Source organism: Phyllobates terribilis, unplaced genomic scaffold, assembly GCF_046119375.1.
Source record: "Phyllobates terribilis strain yellow unplaced genomic scaffold, ASM4611937v1 Scaffold_12__6_contigs__length_324123572, whole genome shotgun sequence".
Lineage (NCBI taxonomy): Eukaryota > Metazoa > Chordata > Amphibia > Anura > Dendrobatidae > Phyllobates > Phyllobates terribilis.
In genome coordinates, this window is record NW_027362772.1 from 297,368,388 (window position 1) to 297,393,157 (window position 24,770).

Consider the following 24,770-nt stretch of genomic DNA (forward strand, 5'->3'; position numbering starts at 1 on the left):
ATTATCAGGAAAGAGACAGTAAAAAGACACCCCCAAAAACACTGGAAAAAGCACTCAGAAAAACACAAAAAAAGACACTTCAGGAAAAAATAACACAAGCGTCTTGAAACATTTCACCACTTTATCTTGATGAAAAAAATATTGTTTGCACATACTCTAAAAGCAACTTGTTTATAGAAAGATCATACAGTTTCCAGGTGAATGTATAATCCCATGACTCTATATGTTAAGATGAGGACTCATCACCTGATAATTCTTACTCACAAGCTTTGCAAATTATATAAAGAGCTCAAGAGCCAGTGTAGAGAGAAACAACTCATCCGTGAAACAAGATTACACAATGGATTCCTGTAAATACAAGATCTACCATGAAGATAGTTTTGATGCCAGACAAAATCTAGAAGATTACTTTTCAAATAAATCTGGAATGGTTTTTGGAGACGATTCCATAATATTTCCCCTTGAAAATCTTACAAAAACGTTCACAGAGGGTATGTATTTTATGAATCTTTCTACATTTAATTAGTTTTAAACATTGTTAAATAATGCAAATTTGGAAAAAAAATTTTTTTAGAAGTTTGGGTGAAAACAAGTAGCAATCACCTTACCGAGGAATCATAACAAAACTCTGGTAATTGAACATGATGAAGGTGTAGGGTCTCTGGAAAAAGTAATGGAACCCTGGAAAACATATTAAGGATGAAAAAATGTAAAATTACAATAGTAGGTGCAATTATTTACAAATCTAATGTAAGGATACACAGACACAGAATGTTTCACAAAAATCCACTTCTACATTGGCAAGAGAACTTGCATGAGGATCAGATTCACGATAATCTTGAAGTGTAACTGCAGCTTTACAGTCAGATAAACACCTTAAAGACCAGGCGATGTTTTGCTTTTGCTTTTTACATGCCATATATGTGTGTATATGTGTATATATGGCTCCAATGAAGCCAACCACAGGCTAGTCTTTATAAGAGCACCATCATGACAGGAGCAGGGGTCTTCATCAGAACCCCAGCTGTCATGGTAGCCCATTGGTTGGGGGGCTGATACTCACATGGAACAGTGCGACCCCTGCCATTTATATTCTACTGTAAGAGATTAACAACTTAACAAATGTGGATGGAGCTTGACTCCACTCGCTACTTTTAGAAGCAGATGATGGCTGAAAATCATCGCTCATCATCTGCCAGGAATGGAGCAGGCACATTTACTGAGCCTATTTAATACACTCACTCCCAACAAGTGCAGTACCTGTACGGTGCTAGTCGTTACTTGGGGTACTACAAGGGAGATGCTTTGTGATCTGCTAATTTTAAGATACTGTCTGACAAGCTGATAAGTAGAAAATGACAAAAGAAGAGCATTTCTTAATTGTTGTTAAAGGGAATGTGCCATCAGAAGATAAGTTGACCTATTGTTTCAATAAGGTTTCTGTGTTAAATGTATCTGTTTTTCAATTTTTGACAAAAAAAGTATCGCTGCAAATAATAATTAGCCAATCACATCAATAATACATTATAATCTAAAAATCAGACTTTGAAGTGACCGTCCATATAGGAGAAAGGAGGCATAAATCAGAATGTAGAAGTTTATAACAGCAAGATCTTAAGAACGCAGTTATCTCCTTCTTTCCTTTTTGATGATTGGATTTACCACCAGCCATGGGTCACTGCTAAAAAAAATTCAGTGTGCACCTACAAATTCAAACTTGGGAAGGAGAAATGACACAAAGCTCTTTATGGACAACTTACACCATTTTAATGAATAGGTGATAATATGGGCACAATTAATAAGCAAGATTTTTATCCTTTGGCAGGGAGTCTCCAAAGCCTTTAAGACTTTTGTAGACCTTTTAAGGCAAGTAATAAAATTCAAAAACACCTAAATGCTATTAGATCCTAAAATGAAAATTTTAACCCCTTTCTGACATATGTGGTAATAGTACGTCCTTGTGCCCTGGATCTATTGGGCCAGGGACGTACTATTACACAGAATGTGAATGCGCACGCACACAAGCTGTGCGTTCGCTGCCGGGTGTCAACTGATTGTCACAGCTAACACCTCGTGCTATGTGCTAGGAGCGGTGTCCCGTGCTGTCTGTGGGGGGTCCCGGTGGTTGTCATGGTGACCCAATGTCATCATGACGACATCCGGGTCACGAGACAGCAGGAAGTTAGGTAGATCGTGCTTAGTGACCGGTCTACCTGACTTGTGTGCACAGGGCTGCAGCCTGCATAGCATAGAGATGCTGCAGCAACATCTCTATGCTATACAGGCGATCTGGGTTAAAAAAATTAATGTCCCACAGTGGGACAAAGTGTAAAAGTAAAAAAAAGATTCACAAAGTGAAAAAAAATTAAAAAAATGTAAACATATTTAAAAAAATGAAAAAATAATCCCAAAAAAATAAAAATATACTGTACCGATAAATAAATATTTTAATGGAAAAAAAAAACAATAAAAGTACACATATTTGGTATCACGCATCCGGAACGACCTGACCTATAAAACTGTCCCACTTGTTAATCCCTTTAGTGAACACAGTAAAAAAAATAAAACTAAGCAAAAATCGATGCTTAATCATCATACCGCCAAACAAAAAATGGAGTAAAACGTGATCAAAAAGACAAACATAAATAAAAATGGTAGCGCTGAAAACGTCATCTTGTCCCCCAAAAAACAAGCCGCCATACAGCTCCATCAGCTGAAATAAAAAAGTTATAGCTCTCAAAATAAAAAGGTACAAAAAAATTATTTTTTCTATTAAATAATTTTTATTGTGTAAAAGAGCCAAAACATAAAAAAACTATCTAAATGTCATACCGCTGTAAATATAGTGACCCGAAGAATAAAGCTGACTTATCAATTTTACCACACGCAGAATGGCATAAAAAAAAATTCAGAATTGTTGTTTTTTGTTTATTCTGCCTCAAAAAAATCAGAATAGAAAGCAATCAAAAACTGTCACATGCCCAAAAATGGTACCAATATACCAACTTGTCCCGCAAAAAACAAGCCATCACATGACTCTGTAAGCCGAAAAATGGAAAAATTATAGCTCTCAAAATATGGCTATGCAAAAACTAGTGTTTGCAAAGAAAAGGTTTTTTAGTGTATGACAGCTGTCAATCATATAAACCCGATATCAATCTGGTATCGTTGTAATCGCATCGACCCGAAGAATAAAGTAAAGTAATCTAATCACTTATACCGCATGAGGAAAGGCGTAAAAAATAAACTCTGGGGTTATGGTTGGGCTAGGGTTAGGGTTGGGCTAGGGTTAGAGTTATGCTAGAGTTGGGGTTGTGCTAGGATTAGGGTTGGGCTAGGGTTAGGGTTGTGCTATGGTTAGAGTTGTGCTAGGGTTAGGGTTGTGCTAGGGTTAGGGTTGTGCTATGGTTAGAGTTGGGCTAGGGTTAGGGTTGTGCTAGGGTTAGGGCTAGGGTTGGGTTATGGTTAGGGTTAAGGTTGGGCTAGGATTAGGGTTGTGCTAGGATTAGGGTTGGGCTAGGGTTAGGGTTGTGCTATGCTTAGGGTTGTGCTAGGCTTAGAGTTTTGTTAGGGTTAGGGTTGTTTTAGGGTTAGGGTTGTGTTAGGGTTAGGATTGTGCTAGGGTTAAGGTTAGGATTGTGCTAGGGTTAGGGTTGTGCTAGGGTTAGGGTTTGGGTTAAAGTTGTGCTAGGGTTGGGGTTGTGTTGGGGTTGGGATTTTTTCAAAAGTAAAGAAAAAAAAATGATGACAATATGGTGACTAGTGTTGAGCGCACGTGCGGGGTGAGGACACAAGCATGTCACTCAAACACCCGCGATAATTGATGCATACCCAAGTACCCAATGCAAGTTCAAGTAGCGAGCAATTGCACTCAAGACTAATGACAACTTCTTCAATATGATGACCTAATGTTATCAAATTCTGTGTCGTACTTTTGGGTTCAAAATGTTCACTATACCCCTTGATAAAATCCTTGAGGGGTCTAGTTTCCAAAATGGTGTCATTTGTGGGGGTTTTTCACTGTTTAGGCACATCAGGGGTTCTCAAAGCGCAACATGGCGTCTGCTAATTATTCCAGCAAATTTTACATTCAAAAAGTCAAATGGCGCTCCTTCCCTTCCGAACCCTGCTGTGCGCCCAAACAGTGGTTTTCCCCCACATATGGGGTATCTGCTTACTCAGGAGAAATTGCACAACTAATTGCATGGTGCAATTTCTCTTGTTACCCTTATGAAAATGCAAAATTGGAGGCTGAAAAACATTTTTGTTGGAAAAATGTGAAAATTTTATTTTTATGGCTCAATGTTATAAACTTCTGTGAAGCACCTGGGGGTTCAATGTGCTCACCCCACATCTAGATAAGTTCCATGAGTGGTGTCATTTCCAAAATGATGTCACTTGTGGGGGGTTTCCACTGTTTAGGCACATCAGGGGCTCCCCAAACGTAACATGGCATTCGCTAATTATTCATGCAAAGTTTACATTCAAAAAGTCAAATGGCGCTCCTTTCCTTCCGAAACCTGCCGTGCGCACAAACAGTGGTTTTCCCCCACATATGGGGTATTGGCATGCTCAGGACGAGGAGCTCAACAAATTTTGAGGTCCATATTTTCCTGTTACCCATACAAAAATAAAAAAATTGGGGTCTAAATTAACATTGCTGTGAAAAAAGTTAAATGTTCATTTTTTTCTTCCACATTCCAAAAATTCCTGTGAAGCACCTGAAGGGTAGATAAACTTCTTAAACGTGGTTTTGAGCACCGTGAGGTGTGCAGTTTTTAGAATGGTGTCACTTTTGGGTATTTTCTGTTATTAAGGCCCCTCAAAGTCACTTCAAATATAATGTGGTCCATAAAAAAATGGTTTTGTAAAATTTGTTGGAAAAATTAGAAATCGCTGGTCAACTTTTAACGCTTATAACTTCCTAACAAAAAATATTTTGGTTCTAAAACTGTACTGATATAAAGTAGACATGTGGGAAATGTTATTTATCAACTATTTTGTGCGACATATCTCTCTGATTTAAGGGCATGAAAATTCAAATTTTGAAAATTGTGAAATTTTCTGAATTTTCACCAAATTTCTGATTTTTTCACAAATAAACGCAACACATATCAAAGAAATTTTATGACTATCATGAAGTACAATATATCATGAAAAAACAGTCTCAGAATCAGTTGGATCCGTTGAAGCATTCCAGAGTTATTACCTCATAAAGTGACAGTGGTCAGAATTGTAAAAATTGGCTCGGTCATTAACATACAAACCACCCTCGGGGGGGAAAAGAGGTTAAAAACCAAATGAAAGTTTTACTTTTTTAGATTAAAATGCATAAATAATTAAGGTATATCAAACTGTTTGTAAGACAAAACTAAGCATGGGCAGGGCGGGAAGTGGCAATGCCCACCTGTATAATTCTTAACCATTCGTTCCCAACTAGAAAAAATGGTGAACTAGAAGGTGAGCTTTTTTTTTTACACCTTACAGTTATTAAACTTTGAGATCTTGGGAGACACAGAACATTAGGAACATTCAATTTTCAGAAAATAACGTTGATGACAATTACATTTCCTTGCCAAGTTCAAACAAACTACCAAATTTAAATTTTGGAAGATTCATTCATCACTAGATGATATGACAAGAGAAAAATTCCTTTACATCATAGAATCATAAAGACAGATTTTAAGAAGACAATCTGCACAAAATAAGTATCCTTGAATGCAGGCAGGACTCAGAAGTGTAATTTTCCTTTTTACATATAGGGAAGTGTTAAGACTGAAGCGCTAACTCAGAAAATGAGGGGAATAAATCAACTGAACTCTCAAAATAAATGTCAAACCTGAATCATTGCTCAATATGCCCCCAGGCTTCGGACTATTAAAAATCATTAATGTTGAGCGAGCATGCTAGACACTGCTCGGTACTCGCCCGAGCATCTCACTACTCGGGATGTTCGGCAAACACCGAGCATTTTCGGATTACTCGGGCGGGAGCTCGGGTCTCCGCCCTGCATGTTCTTTACAGAGCCAATGAACATGCAGGGATTTCCAGCCAGTCACTGTAATGCCGCAGCCATGTTGCTTGTGGGCATTACAGTGATTGGCTGGCCGCACAGCGTCACCTCAAGTATTTAAAACCGGGCGCCACTATCTTGGACACAGGCGCTCAGATCAGACAATGTAGGGAGAGTGCTGCTGAGCTAGGGAGATATTTATACTGCGAAATAGGTAGTGTAGGGTCTTTAAAGCCTGAAAAATCAAACAAACAGTCCTTCTCAGAACTAATATCCATCCCAGATACCAGGCAGGAAAGCAGGCAGGCTGTATAGGAGACGAAGTGGTTATACCAACAAACACTGCATTACAGTCCTGTGTGGTGCTGCTGCTCAAATTGCTTTACTTAGCCCCAGGTCTCAGGGGCCAGGAAAAATCCTTTTTTTTTTTTAATAAATTCTCTTTTTTTTTTTTCCTCGTCATACTGTACAAATACCTGTCTTATTAACCTTTTGGTATTTCTCCCACCCACAAAAAAAATTGAGTGTGTCTGTGAGTGTTCAGACACAAATATATCTGTTTAAAAGAGTCTGGTTTCTGCCAGATAACTAGAACTGTGGTTTTGCAGTTCCACCATTCAAATCTCTGTATTATCCACTTTTTTGCCTTTTTTCCATAAAAAAAACATTTTGAGTGTCTGGCTGACTGTTCAGACACAAATATATCTATTTAAAAAAGTCTGGTATATGCCAGGAAATTAGAACTGTGGTTTTCCTCTTCCATGGTTCAAATCTGGGTGTAATCCACCTTTTTGCCTTTTTTACATTAAAAAAAACAGTTTGAGTGTCTCGCTGACTGTTCAGACACAAATATATCTGTTTAAAAGATACTGGTGTAGGCCAGAGAACTAGAACTGTGGTTTTCCTCTTCCATGCTTCAAATCTGGGTGTAATCCACCTTTTTGCCTTTTTTCAATAAAAAAAACAGTTTGAGTGTCTCACTGACTGTTCAGACACAAATATATCTGTTTAAACAATTCTGGTGTAGGCCAGATAACTAGAACTGTGGTTTTCCTCTTCCACGGTTCAAATCTGGGTGTAATCCACCTTTTTGCCTTTTTTTTTAATTAAACAAAAACAGTTTCAGTGTCTTGCTGATTGTTCAGAAACAAATATATCTGGTTAAAAGATTCTGGTGTAGGCCAGAGAAATAGAACTGTGGTTTTCCTCTTCCACTGTTCAAATCTGGGTGTAATCCACCTTTTTGCCTTTTTTACTTAAAAAAAACAGTTTGAGTGTCTCGTTGACTGTTCAGACACAAATATATCTGTTTAAAATATTCTGGTGTAGGCCAGAGAACTAGAACTGTGGTTTTCCTCTTCCACGGTTCTAATCTCCTTTTTATTACCCTTTTGCCATTGATAGTGCGAGAGTAAGCTATTTTACTTCATTTACAATGGGCAAGGCGCATGGCAAGGGACGTGGAACTGGACGTTCTGGTGATGGTGCATGCAGAGGACTGGGCCGTGGCCAAGGTGAAAATGTGCCACAATTAACAGCCACATCTTCTCGCTCCCAGTTCTTGACCGAATTACTAGGGAAGCACACAACAACACCACTATTGTGAACTGATCAGTGTGAACAGGTTATTAATTGGATAGCAGATAATACTTCCAGTCACCTGGGCACCATCACCTCCAGTCTGTCTTCCATACGGTCAAGTCTTAGTAGCCGTGAGTCTCGACCACATACTCCTCCTCACCTTGATGCTCCTTCCTCCCACCATGCCGAGTGTCATCAGACAGCAACTGATCCCACAGTTGGACACTCTGAAGAGCTGTTCATTGGTTCATTTCCATATTTGGGCCCCTCGCATGCTCCGCTTGAAGTGGTGGAAGAGGAGATCCCATGTAGCGATAGCCAAATATTTAAACAGCCACGGCCACAGAAAGGCGACGCTGGCAATTTGTCACAAGAGGTGGATGATGACAAGACACAATTGCCACGTAGTGAGGAGGAGGACCGTGGTGCGGAAGTGGAAGAGGAGGAGGTGGTGGATGATCTAGTAACTGATCCAACTTGGCAGGAGGACACGCAGAGCAAGGCCAGCAGCACACAGGTGGAGGGAGGCAGAGTACCCCAACAGGCAGGAAGAAGCAGTGTGGTGGCCGCACACAGAAGGCGGGCAACCGTTCCCCGTAACACCAACACGAGGGACCTTGCCAGTACAACCGGTAGGTCTTCCAGAGTCTGGAATTTTTTTAAATACTCTGCTGATAACCCCAAAAAGGTGATCTGTACCACCTGCCAGGCCAACATCAGCAGGGGTGACAAAGCTACCAGCCTGACCACCACCAGCATGATCAAGCACCAGACTTTGTTGCGCGAACCCCAGGGTCCACGACCAGTGTCAGCGGGTGTCACCACTGCTTCTTCCACTGTTTTGCGTGTAAGAGAACCCCAGGTTGTGCGTGCAAGGCAATCCCCTGTCCATACTGCATGAAAAGATGCCCCCTCCTCTCAGTCATCTCTTGTTATGGCAGTTTCTCAAGAAACAGCATCAACGTCCACGTCCACGTTCAACCACAGAGTTCAATTGTCCATATCCCAGACCTTTGAACGAAAGCGCAAATTCGCAGCCAATGCCCCTCAGGCCACAGTCCTAAATTCGCACATTTCACCTCTGCTTGCATTGGAAATGCTGCCTTTTAGGCTGGTGAAAACGGAATCCTTCCGCAACCTTATGGTGGTGGCCATCCCTCGGTACTCAGTCCCCAGCCAACACTATTTTGCCCGGTGTGCCATCCCCGCATTATACAAGCACGTGTCCTAAAACATCTGCCATGCCCTCAACAACGCAGTTACTGGGAGAGTCCACTTAACAACGGACATGTGGACAAGTGCTTGTGGCTAGGGACGGTACATCTCCCTGACGGGACACTGGGTAAACATAGTGGAAGCCGGGAGCCAGTCGGACCTTGGGACGGAACACATCCTCCCCACACTGAGGATTGCGGGCCCTATGTCAATCAGAGTTGCCCCCACAGAGTACAGCTCCTGCGCATCATCCTCCTCCTCCTCATTTTCAGCCTCCATCTCAGATATCACCACATGAGTTACAAGCTGGAAGCACTGCAGTACTGCCTCAGCCAAGCGGCAACAGGCTGTGCTGAAACTCATAAGCTTAGGTGATAATCCTCACACTGCTTGTGAGTTGTGGACAGCTGTCAAAGAGCAGGCAGATCTGTGGCTGAGACCGCTGAACCTACATCCAGGAATCGTCGTGCGTGACAATGGCCGGAACCTGGTGGCAGCTCTGAGGCGAGGCAACATCACACACGTACCATGCCTGGCTCATGTGCTTAACCTCGTGGTTCAGTGGTTTCTTAAATCGTACCCCGAGTTGCCAGATCTGCTCGTCAAATTACGCCGCCTGTCAGCTCATTTTCGCAAGTCGGCTACAGCTTCCGCCGCCCTTGCTGTGTTGCAGCAGCGTTTGCAGCATCTGGTACACCGACTGGTGTGTGAAGTCCCCACACGTTGGAACTCTACCCTCCACATGTTGCTAAGGATTTGTGAGCAGAAGAGAGCAGTTGTGGAGCACCAGCTGCAACAAAGCCGTCGATATTCAAGTCAGACTCCACACGTAAGACCTCAGGAGTGGACCTGGATGTCTGACATATGTACCATCCTGACAAACTTTGAGGAGTCCACCAAGATGGTGGGTGGTGATGACGCCATCATTAGCGTCAGCATCCCTCTTGTCTATCTTTTGCAACACTCTCTGCAGAGAACTAAAGAGGAGGCATTGCAGCCAGAGTATGATGAGATGGATCAAGAAGCCGTAGCGGACAATTACACACAGCCCAGCCTCATCTCATCCCAACGTGTATTGGGGGAGAAAGAGGGAGAGGAGGAGGAGGAGGAGGAAGAACAGGAGCTTGTATCATGCACTGTAGACGGTAGTACCTGTACAACTGTCATACCGTTGGTTCAGCGTGGGTGGCCTGAGGACAGGGGGGAGGAGGAGGAGGAGAGCATGGTCAGTCGTCATCTTGGTGAGGACACGGAAGTCTTGCCCATTACCAGTCTGGCAAGCATGGCTGACTTTATGTTACGCTGCCTTAACCGTGACCCTCACGTTGTCAAAATGTTGGGTGACAGTCATTACTGGTTGGTGACACTTTTAGACCCCAGCGACAAGGAGAACTTTCACTCTCTTATTCCTGAAGTGGAGAGGTCTACAAAAATGGGGCAGTACCAGAAGGCCCTTGCTGCAGAACTGTTAAAAAAATTCCCATCTGAGCACGCTAGCTGCAGATATCACAGTTCGTTGCCCAACCAAGGCGTACAGGCGAGAGAGACGCAACTCCAATCCAGCGGAGGCAGGGGAACACTGTCAACGTTCTGGGACAGTTTTCTGAGACCCGCCCAGCTTACAGGCCCTGAGGCGCGGGGTACTCTCACAAGGAGTGGAAAGTTTCAAAAGATGGTGAGGGAGTACCTTGCTGACAGTACCAGCGTCCTCCGTGATTCCTCTATGCCTTTTAATTATTGGGTATCCAAGCTGGACACTTGGAATGAACTCGCTCTGTACGCCTTGGAGGTCCTGGCCTGCCCTGCCAATAGCGTGTTATCGGAGCGTGTTTTTAGTGCCGCTGGGGGAATTATAACTGATAAGCGCACTCGCCTGTCAACTGACAATGCTGACAAGCTGACTCTTATCAAAATGAGCAAGGGCTGGATTGGGCCAGACTTCTCATCACCACCAAATGACAGCAGAGTAACATAAAGTCAAATCCACTATGTTATTTCTGGAGGTGTATTCCCATGCACCGTTTTGCACCCACACATGGGTATACGCTTCCTCATTTTGGCTGTTTTTTGCTCTTCTCCTTATCCTCAGCCTCCACCACCACTATACCACCAGGGTGACCGTGGTCCTTGTTGCCAGCATTGCAAGTTCCTCCATGCTTATTCTTGGCAGCTTTTGCTTGGAAGGCATAGGCAAAGACTAAGGGAGACCCACTCCCCAATAATGGGAATAATGTTTTTAATATGCTGTACTGCATGGCTCTTGTAAGGGAAATTGCAAGTTCCTCCATCCTAATTTTCGGCAACTTTTGCTTGGAAGGCACAGGCAAAGACTATGGGAGACCCACTCCCCAATAATGGGAATAATGTTTTTAGTATGCTGTACTGCATGGCTCTTATAAGGGGCATTAAAATTGCCTTTTTAAGCTACTGTGACCTCCACGTCTCTTCCAAGGGTCATTGATATTGTCTTTTTATTCCACCTTGACCTCCACGTCTCTTCCAAGGGGCATTCAAACCGTCTTGTTAAGCTACTGTGACCTCCACGTCTCTTCCAAGGGGCTTTAAAACCGTCTTGTTGAACCACTCTGAACTCCACGTCTCTTCCAAGGGGCATTAAAATTGTCTTGTTAAGCTACTGTGACCTCCACGTCTCTTCCAAGGGTCATTGATATTGTCTTTTTATTCCACTGGGACCTCCACCACTCTTCCAAGGGGCATTGATATTGTCTTTTTATTCCACTGAGACCTCCACCACTCTTCCAAGGGGCATTAAAACTGTCTTGTTAAACCACTCTAAACTCCACATCTCTTCCAAGGGGCATTAAAACCGTCTTGTTAAGCTACTATGACCTCCACGTCTCTTCCAAGTGTCATTAAAACCGTCTTGTTAAACCACTCTGAACTCCACAGCTCTTCCAAGAGGCATTGAAATGTTGTTTTTAATTACCTCTAACCTCCACGACTTTTCCAACGGGCATTGCATTTCCTCCTAATTTTAGTCAGCTTTTGCTTTTCAATGCATAGGCAAACACTAATGGAGACCCACTCCCCAATAATGGGTAGAAGGTTTTTATTACACTGTAATCCACGTCTGTTTCAAGGGGCATTGCAGTTCCTCATAATTTTTGGAAAGCCTTCCATTCACTGCTTAGGCCAACAGTGTACAGGAGACCCAGTTGCTTTAAATGGAAAAAACGGTTTAGTTAAGGCCCTCTGACCTCCATGTCACTTCCAAGGGGCATTGGAGTGCCTCAAAATTTTTGGTAGGCATTGCACTCACTGTATGCCCTATAACTGTGTAGCCGAACCGCTCCTTTTGGTAAAGAAACATATCCTACAAGACATGTGTGGTTGACTGGCCTGATATTGATGTGAATGGTCCCTGTTACTCCTGCTCTTTCTCCTTTGCCACCACCTAATCCATCATTCATCACCTGAAGCTTTGTTTTAATGGGAGTCATAGAACTGGGATAGTAGCAGGAAAACATCCAGCAATCCTCGGAGGAGGTAGGATATGCGCCAAAGCGCTGACCACCTCAAGCCTAGCCACTACTACATACATGCGCTTGCATTACAAGGAACAGAATCTAAGGAGATGGATGGCCTCATGATCATGAATAATTTACTCGTTGTGTAGGAGGCCGACCACTGCTGCTGTCTACCTTCTGAACTTTGTGTTGAAGCATGATTGACCCAGGACCCGCAATCCTCTATGTCTGGAGGACGTGTTGCATCCCAGTGTCCAACTGTGTACCGGCTACCACAATATTAACCTAGTGTGAAGGCATCAGTGAGATGGACCTTCCCTGGCCACATTCACTTGTCCACGTGTTTGTGATTAGGCTGTCCTTCCCACTAAATGCACTGGGGACGGCACAGGTAATGTTTTGGTATGCCCGCTTGTGTATAAGGCGCACCGGGACAAATAGGGGCGGCTGGGGACCGCTTATGGACACCCAGCCGCCCCTATGTGCCTGGGGACCGTTTGTGTTGGCAACAGGCCGCGGGGCCGCTGGGGACAGAGTATGGACACCGGGCCGCCCCCTGGCGGCTGGGGACCAAGCGTGGACACCCGGCCGCCGGGCGGCTGGGGAATGAGTATGGATACCAGGCCACCGACGCAGCCATGACGTGGTGGCCAGATTCCACCTCCACGTGCCTACAAGGCCCAATTTCAAGTGCAAGCAAGCAGTATGGTATTGCAGCCTGGGGGTGGGTGGGTGGCAGGCTGCATACTTGCGCTTGCATTGCAAGAAATGGGGGAGGTACAATTGAACACTGCCCTGGGACAAGGACTTGAAGGGGGATAGTTGCAAGTCTGCAATGACAGGTGCAGGGCGGGAGGCATCTTCGCATGTGCCATGAACATGGGGTTGGCGTGCACACACTACAGCGGAATAGGCTGTCCTTGCCACTAAATGCACTGGGGAGGGCACAGGTAATGTTTTGGTATGCGTGCTTGTGTATAAGTTGCACCGGGACAAATATGGGCGGCTGGGGACCGAGTATGGACACCCGGCCGCCCCCTGGTGGCTGGGGACCGAGTGTGGACATCCAGTCGCCGGGCGGCTGGGTTCTGAGTATGGACACCAGGCCGCCGACGCAGCCATGACATGGTGGCCGGCATCTGCCTCCACAAGCCTAAAAGGCCTCATTTCAAGTGCAAGCAAGCTAGCAGTATGGTATTGCAGCCTGGGGGTGGATGGGTGGCAGGCTGCACACTTACGCTTGCATTCCAAGAAAACAAAGCAGATGCTAACTTCTATCATCATCATCATGCTCCTCACCTTGGCACTCTCAACTCCCCTGATGGAGAAGCCAGGGCCCACTGGAGGAGTCTGGTTGTCTGGTGGGCTCGTCCAATGCTGTCGTAAAGCAGGCCAGGCAAAGAAAAATGTGGGGAAGGTTACCAGGACAAATAGTGGCGGCTGGGTACTGAGTATGGAGACCTCGCTGCCGAAGCAGCCATGAGGTAGTGGCCAGCTTCGGCCTCCTCCAAACTAAAAGGCCCCATTTCAAGTGCAAGCTAGCAGTATGGTATTGCAGCCTGCGGGTGGGTGGGTGGTTGGCTGCATATTTGCGCTTGCATTGCAAGGAATGGGGGAGGTACATTTGAACACTGCCCTGGGACAAGGATTTGCAGGGGGTTAGTTGCAAGTCTGCATCTTCTGATGCGGCAAGGATCACTTCTGATGGGCACACTTTTAGGCAGTGACCTGGGTGTCAGAGATGCTTCCAGGGGTCTTCCCCATGCTGTTCCCACCATGTATTTTCAGCACTGTATGCATGTGTCACGCAGCACATGGCCAGACAAGGTAGTAAAATGTTAAAATGACATTTCCCGGTGAATGTGTCACGGTTGAAAGTAATACAAAAGTGCAAAAAAATGCTACTTGTGAACATAGCCCAAGGTGTGGAGGAGTATTTTTGTGTTTGGTTATTTATTTTACCTTATACACAAGTCTTTACCCTGTAAAGGATGTTCCATAACATATTTCACAGGAAAACAGTTGTTTCGTTTTTGAACGTTTTATTGTGAGCCCGTGAAAGTGGCTTAATACCTCTGACCACGTTGTTGACAGCAGTGACCTGGGGGTCAGAAATGCTTCCTGGGGCGATCCCCATGCTGTCCCCATGTCATTTGAGCACTGTCACTATCGTTTTGGACACTTTTTAGGCTTTCTACAGACTGCCAGGGGTGCCGCCGCAAAAATGCTCGGGTAGCCCATAGACTAACATTGGGCTTGTTGCTCCGGTCGAGCACCCGAGTATCACGGTGAGCTCAGCCTGAGCTTCGAGCACCCGAGCATTTTAGTGCTCGCTCAACACTAAAAATCATAGTTGAGATGCTGATCAAAGTAGCTTCCCATGTGACTCAAAGCAAAGCAAAGCTGGCATCCATGGAAGTTCTCGAAAAACTTCCAAGTTTTTTTGTTGTTGCAGGACAAATGCATCTAAAGACTGAAGTGGAACATCAGCTGGACAATCTGATAAGATTCTCCTGCTTGAAAGATCTAGATATTCATGTGTAATGACAGTGGAATTGCAAAGATTGTGCTGGTGGAAATCACAGAAGAAAGAGAAAGATGAAGAACTGCAATTATTATTGAAGCTTTAAAGTTAAGCCAAAGTAAGCAGAGGGTGAAGCTAGCCAAGAAAAATAGGGGGCTGGAACCCTCCTGATATTCATGACATATAGGGGACCATGGAAAATAAAATAATGCACCCTACCGTAAGTAATGTGTGCTCATAGGGTGTTACAAATATTTTAAGCTAAACCATTGAGGGAGGTCTAAAAGTTTGTAAGTTTTTCATCTTAACTTTTGGGAGGATGTATGGACTTTCCAAAAAAGGAATCTGCAGATGTCTATCCCAGAGTGGTCTACATTACCGACTTAAGTCTATGTAGGCTATATGCACAGTTTAATGGAAACAAGGCAGCAAACTGGAAAATAGGTATGGGCAGGTGGATACTTTGACTGAAGTATACAAGCAGGAGGTCAAAGCAGGCTACAAATGGCAAAGGAAGGGAGGACTAGCAGTGAGTGGAAGTCTAGGCACAATTGACACCAACTGTGGAGACGTACATCATTCTTCAGATACAAAATTCTTGATGACACTAAGATTTGTATAATTGCCTCTGGATCTTTGTGCTCTATAATTTCATTGGCTGTAAACTCTGCATCTGGACCAGTTGATGAAATTGGGGTTCCAGAGGTCTTCTTGGAGCAGCTACTGAGAACCAGAGGTTTAAGAATTGATACATGAGAAGAATTAGGAATTGGCAAAACTGCTGGAATGTGCAGTTTATAAGATACAAAAAGCAAGCTTGTAACATGGATGTACTTATAGGACAACCAGACCCAATCCTGGTCCTTGTCCTCAAAGATGAAGAAAGGTAAATTTTAGCATGAATTCTCCAATGTGATTTTTGTAGTCCATTTGTACCAATGTAAGCAGATTTAACTGCTTCAGTATTTGATGCACCCATTCTGCTTGCCAATTGCTCATTCAGCAGCAGAACTATGCTGTATGCTATATATACTGAGCCCGTGCCATGTAAGTGTAGTAAATGTATGGCAGGCCTTATTACTTTAGTGATCTTCCAGCTGTGCAGTAAATGGATATATAGTATATATGCATGGGTAGAAAGGGATTAGAGGTGTATATACTTTGAAAATTATGTTTTAATCTTCCCTTCCAGTTTTAAAGGGGCCGTCCGCTACCTGAGCAACCCCTTTTTAATGAAATTGTCCCCTTTTTAAAGAAAAACACCATATACTCAACTCCCAGACCATTCGAGGAATGTCAGCAACGGATCTTCCATGACATTTGTTATGCCACATGAGGTCCAATATTGGGCTGCTGTGTTCTCTGTTGTTGCATTTATCCAACATTTGTCCAAAGGAAGTAACAGCGCAGCAGCCCTAAAGTGGCCACTGATGGGATGCAAGCGTTTTTGATATACAAGGGGGCTAATTCATTTAAAAAGGGATTGTTCAGGTAGTGGATAACCTGTTTAGGAGATGTATAATGGAAGTACTGAATATACAGTGGTGTGAAAAAGTGTTTGCACCCTTCCTGATTTCTTATTATTTTGCATGTTTGTCACACTTTAAAGTTTCAGATAACAAAACAAATTTAAATGTTAGACAAAGAAAATGCCATTTTTAAATAAATGTCTCTATTATTAAGGGAAGAAGAAATTCAAACCTACCAAAATTACCCCAAGAGTGCAACGACGACTCATCCCAGAGGTCACAAAAGGCCCTACAACAACTTTCAAAGAACTGCAGACCTCACTTGCCTCAGTTAAGGTCAGTGTTCTTGACTCCACCATAAGAACGAGACTGGGCAAAAATGTCATGCATGGTAGAGCTCCAAGATGAAAACCAGTGCTGAGCAAAAAGAACATAAAGACTCGTCTTAATTTTGCCTGAAACATCTTGATGATTGCCAATACTTTTGGGAGAATACTCTGTGGACTGATGAGACGAAAGTTGAACTTTTTTGTAGGTATATGTCCCGTTACATCTGGCGTAGAAGTAACACTGCATTTCAGAAAACAAACATCATACCAACAGTAAAATCTGGTGGTAGAAGTGTGATGGTCTGGAGATGTTTTGCTGCTACAGGACCTGGAAGACTTGCTGTGGTAACTGGAACCATGAATTCTGCTATCAACCAAAAAATCCTGAAACAGAATGTTCGTGACTTCAAGCTGAAGTGCACTTGGGTTATGCAGCAGGACAATGATCCAAAACACCAGCAAGTCCACTTCTGAATTACTTAAGAAAAACAAAATTAAGACTATAGAGTGGCCTATTCAAAGTCCTGACCTTAATCAGATCGAGATGATGTGGCATGCCCTTAAAAAGGCGGTTCATGCTCGGAAACCTCCAATGTGGCTGAATTTCAACAATTTTGCAAAGATGAGTGGCCAAAATTCCTCCTGAGCATTGTAAAAGACTCATTGGCAGTTATCGCAAATGCTTGATTGTAGCTGTTGCTGCTAAGGGCTGCCCAACCAGTTATTAGGTTTACTGCGCAATCACTTTTTCACACAGGGCCCTGTAGGTTTGGATTTCTTTTTCCCTTAATAATAACGACCTGCATTTAAAAACTGCAATTTTTGGTTACTTGTGTTATCTTTGTCTAATATTTACATTTGTTTTGCGTTATGACACATTTAAGCGGGACAAACATGGAAAAAAATAAGAAATCAGGAAGGGGGCAAACACTTTTTCACACCACTGTAGATAATGATGAATCATCACTTTTTTCTCTTGTATGCATATAACAGTATTCTGATATTTTTTCTGCAGGTCACATTCAAGGAAACATTTTGATTGAACTCAGTGCTGGTTCCACAATTCATCATCTCTATGCAGTCTGTGAATTTTTCAAGCACATCATTGTGCTGAAGACCAATGACAGATGCATCATGGAGCTGAAAAGATGGGTGGACGAACGTACAGGAGCATTTGAGTGGGACCATGCTGCGAAACATCATGCGGACATAGAAGAAAAAAGGTGAAATTTACTGTACTGGTACTGTACCAACAACATGAAAACATGTAGAATTCGGCATATCTTCCTCCAACCGTATTTTAAAATGTCATTCTATTGCAAATGAAATTTCAGCTGTTAGTAATAAGGTCTACTTTTATCCACTGTAACCAAAATTCTTAATGAGTTATTCTGAAAGGACACAACAAGGCTATGATCACATCACATTTGGGTCAGAGGTATAATCGGGAGAATCCAATAAGTATAGCTCTGCATTTACCTCCATGTATGCCACTTATTAGCCATATATTGATATGAATCACTCATTAGCCACGATTTAAAAAAAGAATATACCAATTGCAAGGATTCACATTCACAGGTAGGTTTTAGATTTATCACAGGCATCGGATTCTTGTGTCCAGACAATGTGAAGATTATTGAACTCCATAAACTTGTACAGCTCTTTAAATGAAACCAGCCTTTATCACTGAACATACATAATAACAAAAATCACAGTGCTTTTTCCAATGAAAGCAAAGCAACAAAGGGGTCTCACCCAGACTCTGTCCCACCTGGCTTTCCTACATACCCTCCCCCTCTGCTCAAAGCCATGATTGGGCACCATCTGTGCAGTTTTCCACTCTTTTGTTTGCAGTTAAAAAAGTTTTGCTAAAAGAGATTATTACATTGTTTTGGCCCCTGTTGAGTGAATGCGGGTTTATGGATACTTTTAGTATATATATACAAATGGAGCTGCCAAGGCATGCATCACACATAGTCTTTCAAACATGGTGTGAATATAACTTTGAAAACGAAAACACAGTGCATTAATCTTGGTAAAATTTAAACCTTTTCCAAAAACTGAAAACCGATAGTCAGGTGCTAACTGTTGGGCCCTAATGCTTTTCTATTTATAAATGGCTGTGACTCAATCACATACTTCATGTTTCCATTTTTTTTCAGTGACCAGTTTCAGGACAAAGATGGAAAAGTGAGAACAGCCCTTCGTCATGTTATGAAATGTGACCTCGAGAAAGAAAATATTGTAGAGCCAATCGATCTACCACCTGCAGATTGTATCATCATTGCTTGGTTGTTAGAATTCATAAGCAAAAATCATGATGAACTCAAAAATTATCTTAGGAAAGTCTCAAAGTTGCTGAAACCTGGAGGACACCTCATATTTATGGGGATTTTAGATGCAACATATATTACAGTAGGGAAAGACAAGTACCATATTCTCAAATATGATGAGGATTTTGCCAGAAAAGCTCTAGTTGAAGAAGGTTTTGTTGTTGATAACTGCAAGGCTAAGAAGAGAACGAATGTGAGTGACCTCATGGACTACAAGGGCATGCTATTCATTGCAGCTCACAAAGAGAAGTAGAAACTTATAAATTAGGTCTTAATGCCAAGAGATTCTATGAAAAGCTTTAAGGTTAAATAATCATAAAATACCTACACAAACCTATAAATGTATAAAAATATAACTGCTTAGCCTTTAGTATAAGAGGAGCTGTTTGGATGTATTCACTGGGCAGCACAGTGGCTCGGTGGTTTGCACTGTAGCCTTGCAGAGCTGGGGTCCTTGGTTTCATATCCCACCAAGGACAAGATCTGCAAGGAATTTGTATGTTCTCCCCGTGTTTGCGTGGGTTTCCTCTGGGTTCTCCGGTTTCCTCCCACAATCCAAAGACATACTGATAGGGAATTTAGATTGTGAGCACCAATGGGGACAGCGATGATAATGTATGTAAAGTGCTGCGGAATATGTTGACGCTATATAAAAATAAAGATTATTATTAAATATAATTTATATGATTAAAACACCAATTCACTGCTGGATGCAGACAGGCACCAATGGTTTACAGTACCAAAAATGTCACAAAAATGCAAAATACAGATGAACATCCATGAGGAGAGCGGATGTCTAATATTCTAAGCACATACAAAAAAACCAAACGTGTATAAGGTGACAAAGGATTATGTGTACTGCTATATACTGGTTAACAATTGTCTACTGAATTTAATTGCTTTTCTGCTTTCCATCTGTTTTATATGAATAATGAAATAAAGCAAATCATATCATAGTTAATTGTTTGTGTCCTTTACTAAGGCGAGATCTTTGTTGCTTACTGGTTGTAAAGTTTTATAGAATTTGATTTATCAGTAATAATTATATTGAGTTAGATGTACCATGTGAAAGTAACTGCACATAAGCAGGGCCATATTAACCTGTGACCGGTCTCTAGGTTTTTATATATTTTGGCCCCCTCCAGCACCTAAATTTTTCTCTCTTCTACAGCTTTTATCAGTTGTATATCCTGACTTTTCCAACTACATATTGGCTATAATTTGTGATTTATATGCCAAAATGGAGAACCAGGGAACGGCACTATCTTTGTTACCGAGTGAGATCAAGGTGCAGGAAGTTCAGGTTGCTTGTAAGTAAACATTTTTTATTCACACTAATATAAAAAAAATAAAAACTATACACACAACGCGTTTCGCTGTTTGCCTCCTTCTTCAGGTGTATGGAGAAAATTAATTTGAGCCTGCTTTTATAACTCTTTCCCAGAGTGAGAGAGGAGATACAAAGGGAATCTCTAAATGCTTTTTAATAAAATGCTGCTACTGCAGAATTATAAATCATGGAGCTAAAGAAATTAATTCTAATAGTATGGAAGAAATACATAACATCTCATAAAATCTAACATGAAATTCAGATCACGTGATTTATGTGGTAACTTGTGTCTGTGGTCTACAATATGTGGGTCGTACGACCCAGACTCTGAGATCACACATGAATGACCACAGACATAATGTGAAAAATGTTTTTTTTAAACAAAGTCTATCTAGTGATGAAGCACAATAAAAACTTTGATTGGGTCAAAGTTACACCACTGGAAGAAATCAATATAGAGTCACTAAATAGAAAAAAAGACATTGAATGCTAAAGAAACATTTTAGATATTTAAATTGCAAAGTTTTTTTTTATATTGTCTGAACGCTAAACTAGAACCAATTTGTTCATCAACATTACAGATTAGTTTTATTATAGGCTATAGGCTGAAGACGCTACCAGGAGACAGGCCTGTACACCAGTGGACATGGAGGGGGCCGTAGGAGGGCAACAAGCAGCAGGACCGCTACCTCTGCCTTTGTGCAAGAGAGAACAGGAGGAGAACTGCCAGAGCCCTGAAGAATGACCTCCAGCAGGCCACAAATGTGCATGTGCTTGCACAAACGGTTAGAAACTGACTCCATGAGGGTGGTATGAGGGCCCGACGTCCACAGACGGGGGTTGTGCTCACAGCCCAAAACCGTGCAGGACGCTTGGCATTTGCCACAGAACACCAGTATTGGAAAAGTCGCCACTGGCGCCCTGTGCTCTTCACAGATGAAAGCAGGTTCACACTGAGCACATGTGACAGACATGACAGAGTCTGGAGATGCCGTGGAGAGCGATCTTCTGCCTGCAACATCCTTCAGCATGACCTGTTTGGCAGTGGGTCAGTAATGGTTGGGGTGGTATTTCTTTGGAGGGCCGCACAGCCCTCCATGTGCTCGCCAGAGGTAGCCTGACTGCCATTAGTTCCCGAGAAAAGATCCTCAGACCCATATGCTGGTGCGGTTGGCCCTGGGTTCCTCCTAATGCAGGACAATGCCAGATCTCATGTGGCTGGAGTGTGTCAGCAGTTCCTGCAAGATGAAGGCAATGAAGCTATGGACTGGCCCGCCCGGTCTCCAGACCTGAATCCAATTGAGCACATCTGGGACATCACGTCTCGCTCCATCCACCAACGTCACGTTGCACCACAGACTGTCCAGGAGTTGGTGGATGCTTTAGTCCAGGTCTGGGAGGAGATCCCTCAGGAGACCATCTGAAACCTCATCAGGAGCATGCCCAGGTATTGTAGGGAGGTCATACAGGCACGTGGAGGCCACACACAATACTGAGCCTCATTTTGACCTGTTTTAAGGACATTACATCAAAGTTGGATCAGCCTGTAGTATGTTTTTCCACTTTAATTTTGGGAGTGACTCCCATTTCCAGGCCTCTATTGGTTAATAAATTTGATTTCCATTGATGATTTTTGTGTGATTTTGTTGTCAGCACATTCAACTTTGTACAGAACAAAGTATTCAATGAGAATATTTCATTCATTCAGATCTAGGATGTGTTATTTCAGTGTTTCCTTTATTTTTTTGAGCAGTGTATATATATATATATATATATATACAGTACAGACGAAAAGTTTGGACACACCTTCTCATTTAAAGATTTTTCTGTATTTTCATGACTATGAAAATTGTACATTCACACTGAAGGCATCAAAACTATGAATTAACACATGTGGAATTATATACTTAGCAAAAAAGTGTGAAACAACTGAAAATATGTCTTATATTCTAGGTTCTTCAAAGTAGCCACCTTTTGCTTTGATGACTGCTTTGCACACTGTTGGCATTCTCTTGATGAGCTTCAAGAGGTAGTCACCGGAAATGGTTTTCACTTCACAGGTGTGCCCTGTCAGGTTTAATAAGTGGGATTTCTTGCCTTATCAATGGGATTGGAACCATCAGTTGTGTTGTGCAGAAGTCTGGTGGATACACAGCTGATAGTCCTACTGAATAGACTGTTAGAATTTGTATTATGGCAAGAAAAAAGCAGCTAAGTAAAGAAAAACGAGTGCCCAGCATTACTTTAAGAAATTAATTTCAGTCAGTGCGAAAAATTGGGAAAACTTTGAAAGCATCCCCAAGTGCAGTGGCAAAAACCATCAAGCGCTACAAAGAAACTGGCTCACATGAGGGCTGCCCCCGGAAAGGAAGACCAAGAGTCACCTCTGCTTCTGAGGATAAGTTTATCCAAGTCACTGGTCTCACAAATTGCAGGTTAACAGCAGCTCAGATTAGAGACCAGGTCAATGCCACACAGAGTTGTAGCAGCAGTCACATCTCTACAACAACTGTTAAGAGGAGACTTTGTGCAGCAGGCCTTCATGGTAAAATAGCTGCTAGGAAACCACTGCTAAGGACAGGCAACATGCAGAAGAGACTTGTTTGGGCTAAAGAACACAAGGAATGGACATTAGACCAGTGGAAATCTGTGCTTTGGTCTGATGAGTCCAAATTTGAGATCTTTGGTTCCAACCACCGTGTCTTTGTGCGACGCAGAAAAGCTGAACGGATGGACTCTACATGCCTGGTTCCCACTGTGAAGCATGGAGGAGGAGGTGTGATGGTGTGGGGGTGCTTTTATGGTGACACTGTTGGGGATCTATTCAAAATTGAAGGCATACTAAACCAGCATGGCTACCACAGCATCTTGCCACGGCATGCTATTCCATCCGGTTTGCGTTTAGTTGAACCATCATTTATTTTTCAACAGTACAATGACCCCAAACACACCTCCAGGCTGTGTAAGGGCTATTTGACCAATAACGAGAGTGATGGGGTGCTATGCCAGATGACCTGGCCTCCACAGTCACCAGACCTGAACCCAATCGAGATGGTTTAGGTTGAGCTGGACCGCAGAATGAAGGCAAAAGGGCCAACAAGTGCAAAGCATCTCTGGGATCTCCTTCAAGATTGTTGGAAGACCATTTCCGGTGACTACCTCTTGAAGCTCATCAAGAGAATGTCAAGAGTGTGCAAAGCAGTCATCAGAGCAAAAAGTGGCTACTTTGAAGAACCTAGAATATAAGACATATTTTCAGTTGTTTCTCACTTTTTTGTTAAGTATATAATTGCACATGTGTTATTTCATAGATTTGATGCCTTCATTGTGAATGTACAATTTTCATAGTTATGAAAATACAGAAAAATCTTTAAATGAGAAGGTGTGTACAAACTTTTGGTCTGTACTGTACATATATATGAGTATTTGTCATATAATGTCCTACATCTAACTAGCAAAGTACCAATATATATACCATATATATATGTAAACATTCCCCTGTTTATCTTTTTCCACTTTTATTATGTCTATTTTACATTTTATGCATTTTTTTCTTGATTTTTTTTTTTTAATAAATATAAATAGAGCAGACGTATATTTTTATGTTGATGAGATACAATTTAGCTTTTCAATATAATTGGAAGTTAATTAGATTGCATGTTTCGTGCAAAAAATGGTTTATTTTATTATTTTGTTTATAACATTTATATGTTTTTAGTTTTTTTTATATAAAAAAAACTGAGAATAATGCAGAATAAATCACTCCTCCTCTTTTGTATCCCCTCCCTCTCTCACTCTGGGAAAGGGTTATATAAGAGGGGTCAAATTAATTTTATTCATACACCTGAAGAAGGCTGCAAACAGCTGAAACGTGTTGTGTATAAAGTTTTAATATGTGTTATATCAGTCTGAATAAAAAATGTTTACTTACAAGCAACCTGAAGTTGAACCTTGATCTCACCCGGTGGCAAAGACAGTGCCATCACCTGGTTCTCCGTTTTGGGATCCACACTGTGGGATTCTCCTGTTCAATCCCACCTCACCAGGTTGTGCGCAGTCTTTCACAGTTTCATTCATACTTCAAGCGGGAGTTGTGCCTCTTAATTAGAGATGAGCGAATGTTTCAATATTCGGTTCGGATTACGATAGTTGAATTTGCAATATTCATCAATTTGTTTGTCGAATATTCGCCGAACATAGCCGAATGCCATTGGATTCAATGGGGGGCAAAAACAAACGCATATACAACACCTTCACATGGCCCCAAAAGCTTCCAAAACACATCAAATTAGGGGCAGATACAAGGAAAGTGCCCTCCATTGACCCAGAGTACAAGTAGAATAATTATTATTATTATAGCGACATTTATTCCGTGGCACTTTACATGTCAAAAGGGGTCACCGACTGGTACAAGAGGAGAGAGGACCCTGCCCACGAGGGCACACAAACAATCTAAAAGGGGTGGGTGAGGATACAGTAGGTCAGGGT

The 24,770-nt window shown here is 42.3% G+C and overlaps 1 protein-coding gene across 1 annotated transcript; it reads left to right on the forward strand.

Annotated features, from left to right (window-relative positions):
• Window positions 1-263: 263 nt before the first annotated feature.
• LOC141171650 (indolethylamine N-methyltransferase-like) lies at window positions 264-19,798 on the forward strand. Its single transcript, XM_073655316.1, has 3 exons — window positions 264-491; window positions 17,635-17,842; window positions 18,782-19,798. Exons 1-3 carry the CDS (start codon window positions 341-343, stop codon window positions 19,203-19,205), a joined length of 783 nt encoding a protein of 260 aa, XP_073511417.1. The 5' UTR covers window positions 264-340; the 3' UTR covers window positions 19,206-19,798.
• The last annotated feature ends 4,972 nt before the right edge of the window (window positions 19,799-24,770 follow it).

Bases quoted from the DNA above. Each gene is read 5' to 3' on its own strand.
- LOC141171650 (XM_073655316.1), top strand. From the start codon at position 341: ATGGATTCCTGTAAATACAAGATCTACCATGAAGATAGTTTTGATGCC. The intron at 492-17,634 runs GTATGTATTTTA...TTTTTTCTGCAG, and splicing joins TACAAAAACGTTCACAGAGG to GTCACATTCAAGGAAACATT. The intron at 17,843-18,781 runs GTGAAATTTACT...ATTTTTTTTCAG, and splicing joins GCGGACATAGAAGAAAAAAG to TGACCAGTTTCAGGACAAAG.